The 6,788-nt window shown below is 33.3% G+C and overlaps 1 protein-coding gene across 1 annotated transcript; it reads right to left on the bottom strand.

The window, feature by feature from the left end:
* Window positions 1-387: 387 nt before the first annotated feature.
* On the bottom strand, window positions 388-1,560 carry LOC141459880 (uncharacterized). Its single transcript, XM_074139439.1, has one exon. It carries the CDS (start codon window positions 1,558-1,560, stop codon window positions 388-390), a length of 1,173 nt encoding a protein of 390 aa, XP_073995540.1.
* Window positions 1,561-6,788: the final 5,228 nt, after the last annotated feature.

Below are 6,788 nucleotides of genomic sequence, written 5' to 3'. Positions count from 1 at the left end.
TTTGGACGGAGCCCAATAAATTCTGTTATTATTTCACCTGCAGCTTAATCCTTAAATTTACCTATAGCTGCTTTATTCTTTTGTAATTCTTTAATTATATCACATGACGCTATATCTTTGAAATCCTGACGAAAGATTTTGATCAACGGGTGGTCTGATGTGGTGGGATAGTTGGACAAATCTAAATAATCGCGCATCAGCAGTGAATCTTTAAATAAATTATCTGTTTCAATGAGATAAACATATGCATCGGTATCCATATAGCAGAGAGCTAATCTATCAGGCCCGTAAAATGGAAGCATTACATCATAATGATACCAGTACATATGTAATTTCGATAAATCCAAAACACTAAGACCTATGTAAATAGGTTTATTAAAAAGAATACTATTCTTGGCTAAATGTACAGCCGCCAGAGATTTGTTGTAAATATATAACATAGTCTAGACAGTCAGGTCGAGCTATTAATTTTTCTAACTTCAGCGAATTTGATACGAGTTTGATAGAAATTCTACGTCGAACATTCTCCATAGTTTTACCAAAAACTGAATTATTAAACAATTTGTATAAGTCCTTTTCAAACTGATTTGTAGCTTTCTTACGCAGTTCCGTGTTATGCTGTATATAAGGTGCTAACCACGCTGACTGTTGGAATTGCAAAACTTTATTGATTCGCGTTAATTTTAAACCATGTGCTAACGCCTGTTTTAAGACCATATAATGGCAAACATAGTTTTTACGAGGTCTAAAGTGTGGTATTAATTTAGTTTGCCCATCTACTAAAGTATTCTCTGCTAAGAATGGCAAATAATTATGACTGTTATGGAGTTCAGGTGGATACTCGATGTCAACGTCTAATATATATCCTATTTCATCACATTCTCCTAAACTATCCAAATTTATACTGTCCGGTTCAACCCATATGAAACCACCAGATGGGAGGAATTTAGTCATTGCAAAACCGTATAAATTGTTGCAATCTTGGTATGTGATAAAAGTTGTCGGCAATGAAGGGTTATAATCATCCATGAAATGATTATTAGCTTCAGCATATCTCTTTGTTACCTGTGAAATTCCACCCTTCACCCCCTTCTCTATCATCAAAATTTGGTCATACTCAGTGAGGAGTTGCAATTTACAATGAGTTAACCTTAACATGGCATCCCAAGACAAACCTGGTAGAGTGAAATAATAAGCCGGGTCAAGTTTTTGAGAACCAATAGTTACAGATCTAAAGTGCTCAAATACATCCGACAGAATTAGTACATCAATTTTCAAATATAAATCACTATATTCCCCCAGAGTTTTGCATGAAAACGCATCCCAAACGTTGAGGGCGTGTTGATAATCGTCTTCACTTATATCTTCACTCTTAACGCTACTATAAAACATTTCTTTAGGGGTTAATGAATTATCGCCTAACCTGTCCCAACATGAAATATATTCATATGGGAATACACCTTTCCTAGTCACCAAATGCATCACGTCCGGACTGAAGAATTTTGATGTTACTGTTAAATTTGCAAGGTTTTTCACTAGGCTATCCAAACTGGAGGCCATAAATCGAAATGTATCAATAAACCTTAACTTCATTTTTTCACTAACATTTTTTGTAAAAGAGATATACCGCTCCCCCGAAGTGGGGATAACGAATATTTCTCTATCATCAAATCCTAATTGGGCGATTAAAAAATGTCATAACCACTAAGATTATGACAGAATACTGGTACAAAATTTAGTTTTCTACATAGCAAATTACATGTGTTATGTGCTGGGCCTCGATAAACGCCTGAAATGTGGGAATGATCCTTTACCTTTGCATTTTCATCAGTAAAAGATCTATCGCACATGTAACATGTACTGGCGCAGTTGAAATTTTCTTCTTCTTCATGAGTTAGGGGTTTAATGGGTGTGTTAATGTTGTACAGATTCTCCACAGCTTCGGCAATTCTCTTTAAATATAAGATACATTCTTTAGCCGCACCTGGTCTTCTGTAGATGAATGGTTCTTTGGGAAGACTATGGTCTATAGCATCTAATTCATCGCTTATTTTAATGTAAACACCGAAACTCATTGGTGTGTGTAAGTGAGTAATTGTAGTGTATGATTCATCAGGGTTAGGATTACATGTGCTCACCGGTTCCAGTATAGTTTCAAAATCCAAGTAAATTACGACAGGGACTCTCTGTATGTTACCCCCACGTTCAAATTCAATAAATGGTTTTTTTGTTGGTAACTCAACTCTGGCAGGTTTGTGTGTGTAACAGAATAATTTATGGTCTTCGTATCGAGATTCCCCGTTGTAACGTTCATCAAAATGGGTGAAACATCTTTTACATATATATTTTGATGTTTTGCGTTTGGATATTTGCTTACTGACAAGCCTATTAAATTTTTTTATATAAACATAGTGGTAATTGTTATTTGAATTTAGCAGTAACAGATCGCGATGGTCGTCTAATTCCTTATAAACTACCTTTAGAGGATACACATCATTGTTATCATCCAGGCCAAATACATTGATGGAAATATTATTAACAGATTCAAATTTGTTAACGTCTTTAAGAGGGCTTGGGAAATTTACACAAGAAAAATTATATTTACTCTCCAATGATTTGTACTTGTTTGGACGCCCCGAATTTTTCCCATCAATAAATTTGGCCAGTATTGCATATAAAAAGCATTTATTATCAAAATTTTTGACATTTATACATGCCTTCTTGCTCTCAATAGATTTAGGCAAAGGTAAATATGTTGTAGCTTTTAAAGGATTGTGTTTGCTTACCCTCACTCTTAGTCCATCCACTGAAACCAGTGACCAACCACTCTTGGTCATAGCCGCTTCTTCTAGTTCTTTCTTTAATTTGCTGAAGGCTATATCTAGAAAGCTGTTGACGTCATCAGCTAAATATACTGCTTTGTTAGATGTTTTCAACGCCTTTTCGATTTTCTCTCCATGTATATTTTCAAAAGTGCAGTCCACCCACAGATTAAATTTTATGGATGAATGCGTTACCAAACTTTGATGAATGACGTCTAGAATTTTTGAACGTACGCTTTCTAGAAATATTGGAAGATCCGTACAACTTGGTGAGCGTACAAAATATGACGCAAGACGTCCCTGAAAAGCGGTCTCATACGGTGTTACATTATTTAGCCCTGTGGATAATCCCAAGAGCTCTTTTCTGGAAGGTTCTCCCAATCTTGATCTTTTACTTCCACAGACAGCTTCATGTAAACGGCCATTGTGTATATCAGCTTGTACACAGTTACAATGCCTGCACCTGAGAAGAAAAAAATTAATAATACTTCATAAATAATTACAACTTCATTTATTTATTTATTTTTTACTCACATGTAGCGGCCTCTGGCTGTACTCTTCTTCTTATGAATTTGAAGATCTTTTTTGTAAAAATACGCTTTTCCGCAAGTGCAGCCATATTTTTCACGCTCACAGTGAGTTAAAGCTCTATAAAGATTAAACTGATAGGAGTTTCAAAATTAATGTTGCACTCTTTGCACTGAAAAGATAAGAAGCTTTTCTTTTTTTCTTTTTTTTCTTTTTTTACTTTGATATGCTAACACATGAGTAATAATAATGGTAAAACTTACATGAACCATGATGATGAGAGCTGATGAAAAGGTATTTATTTTACTTTTTTCTTTTTATTAGTATTCTTAGTATCGGCTAAAAAAATAATTCTAATATGAACTTCCGCCTTCTTAGAAGACAAATGCGTAGTCTAATGTAAAAGATTTTTAGTGTTCTAATCATGAATTTATCAATTTAAGAAGCATAAATAACTATTCATATTAACCATTAAATTTTATATATAAAAAAACACGGACACGCTAAAATCCATAACCGCTTAAAAAATAAGTAATTTTTTAAAAATTTTCAAATAAGTTTTTTTAATTATTGAAAAATTGATGTTTACACAAACTCTAATTTAAAAGAATTATTTACACCGATTCCTCGGTATATTAAAGACATTTCTAATGTTTTATAGTTAGTTATCATTAGATCGGTTATTTTTAATCCATACGCTTTTGGTAGAAAACATTTAATAAATTTTAATTCATCTTGTAACTTTACCACTACCGCATTGCCTACTTTGGTATCAACACGAACTACTGAAACGATTGGGTATTTTTTATCTATTTGAAGTTCTTTTATAGATTTTGTTTCGACTATATCATATTTCACAGAATTTAAGGCTGATTTTAGATCAGACATCTGTGAAAAAATGAAAAAAGTATTAGGGTGAAGGGACCAGTAATTGACTGCTTAAGAAAAAATTCAAGTTTAAGATAGAATATCTTCCGTTATTTTTGCTCCAGGTGTAGGTTGTAAATTTGTACCGTTCCAGTAGGATGTATTTTATTTTATTAATATTTTAAAAGCAGTAAATTCGATCTTTATGTCAACCAAAAATGATTTTTTTTGGAAGTATGTCAATGACCCAGTAATTGACATACCGAATTTTCGGTGGAACCAGTGTCTGACATGGGGTGGGACCAGTAATTGACATACAAATGTATTCATGAAATGACATAAGGTATGCATTCAAAATCACTTTTAAATCTAAATAAATCACTTAAATCACCTAAATCACTTTTTCAACTAGATTTATAACAAAAATTAGTCTTATTCATAATTAATTACAATGTTTTTAAATAGGCAAACCTAAATAATCTAATATTTTTTTCAACGTTACCCTTTTTTATGCAGTTTTTGACGATCAACCCTTACACAACTGTCCTGTCGGACAATTTTAATTAAGTCCAAACCAAGACAGGTAATTTGAAGAACAGCCCTTACTTTCAATAGTACCAAGGAGATATTAGCTAACATGCTTGTTAGATCGTAAACAATGTCTGTCGGCTCGCTTTTATCTCTTTCTCTCAACTCTTCCGCTCTCTTATCCTTTCAAGTTTCCGCTAAATATTTTGTTACTTAAACCTTTTTTTGGTTCTCCCTTTACCAAACTAACCTCTCTACTTCCGATTAGACTATGTGGTCACATCCTTGTTTTATCCATTCCGCCTATAACGCTGCTACCGATGGCATCTACGCGTTTTTGTGTTCGAGTTGTTGGTGCTTTCTAGTGAACCAAATTTCTCCTACGCTTCCCTTCTTTTGGAGCGCTTCGCTAATATTTTCCACAATCTGTGCTGCCAGTGTCATTTGCTTCGAAACCAAACTATCTGAATGTAATTCATTCTTACTTTCTGCATTTATTCAGTATTTTATTGTTTATTATTACTGAGTTACCTCTTGGGCACATGTATATATACATTGTGTGCACGTTCATCGCGTCCTGCCACAGGTTGTATGCATTCGCACTTATAACAGTAATAAATAAATGAAACGTCAATGAAAAAAAAACTAGATTAAAAAATATATATCTGTTATTGACTCTTTAACGTGGAAAAAATTGGTATTAAAATACACATACCTACAAATAAACCACTGATATTCACATAACTAGGTAACCAATTGACAAAAATATGTGTTATTAAAATAGGCACACCATAAAAGAAAAAAATGAATGAAAAAACAAAATATTCTTTCGGAATACATAGGAAATGAACATCATAATATATCTTATGCAATTGATAATTAGCACTTGAAATCACAAGCCATTTCCTCACACATCAACGGTTTTATTAAATTGGTAACGTTCTCCATAAAGTAGTATAGGGCGATCCAACCTTCACGTGTTTAGGAATTAAAAATGGTTTTCAAACCGATTTCATTTTTTTTAAATACAGTTTAGCCTATTTAGCCTATGGGATGCTATATATTCGTCTTCGGTCAACATGTCTATCAATTGGTAAATACAATAGATCTTACAATCTTTTTTATGTTATTAATGTGTAACATCACAAAGTCACCAACTTCTCCACGTATATTTGATTTCGCACCTCGTACTTCTCTTGAGGGAGCTTCATTTTTCCTCTGGCCATTTTCTTTGATGGAATTCTACGGTTTAGCCATTTCCTCCCTTTCTTCTTTGTCATGTGGCTAGGACCCAAAACTGAGGGAGAATGATAGATTTTCCAACTCCGATAAGTGGGCGTCGTTTTTATCAATCTCGTAGGCCTCGGAAGCTGTTCGGCGATCACGATTATACCAGTTTGTTGTTCATACATTGTTGTTCTCTACAGAATAATCATTCTGCATGCCCTCTTGAAATAAGGCGTACATTTGCTAATTCATTAATTTAAACATATTTTATATTGCCGATTTTTATCGAATGATTTTATTTTACAATGTATTGAATTTTTAATTTTAATAAAATTTATCAACCTATCTTATCATTTTCCCAGGAAGTCAATCACTGGTCTCAAACAAAAAAACTGTAGGACTAGTAATTGACATACATGTCAATTACTGGGCAAATTGCCGTTTCAAGGACCAGTGATTGACAGCCCCATTTTCTCCTCAATGTTTCTTATAATTAAAAAAAAAACTACATAAATGAAATCTACAAGTAATACTAATTATAACAGAACATTGATAACCACACGAATATATGAACAAATAAGCGAAAAATAAGAAAAAAGGAAAATTATTTTCTTATCAATCCTCCTTAGCAACGGCTTGTTTTTTCCTTGATTTTGAACTTTTTACACAAATAACCTTCCACTGATACCAAGGAACCTTCCAATAATTAATATTTTTCTGGTACTGCTGCCCAAAGGCTTCTCAATAACGAAATTGACAGAATCACCACTAAAAACGGCTCATATCCCTTATAATACCAGTTTATTTCTGGTATGT

The sequence above is a fragment of the Rhodnius prolixus genome, unplaced genomic scaffold (assembly GCF_049639745.1).
Source record: "Rhodnius prolixus isolate KJV_2025 unplaced genomic scaffold, Rpr scaffold_29, whole genome shotgun sequence".
NCBI lineage: Eukaryota > Metazoa > Arthropoda > Insecta > Hemiptera > Reduviidae > Rhodnius > Rhodnius prolixus.
Note: the sequence above shows the minus strand (reverse complement) of the source record. Positions and strands in the feature narration are given on the sequence as shown.

Excerpts from the sequence above, each read along its gene's own strand:
- LOC141459880 (XM_074139439.1), bottom strand. The coding sequence starts at position 1,560 with ATGGCCTCCAGTTTGGATAGCCTAGTGAAAAACCTTGCAAATTTAACA.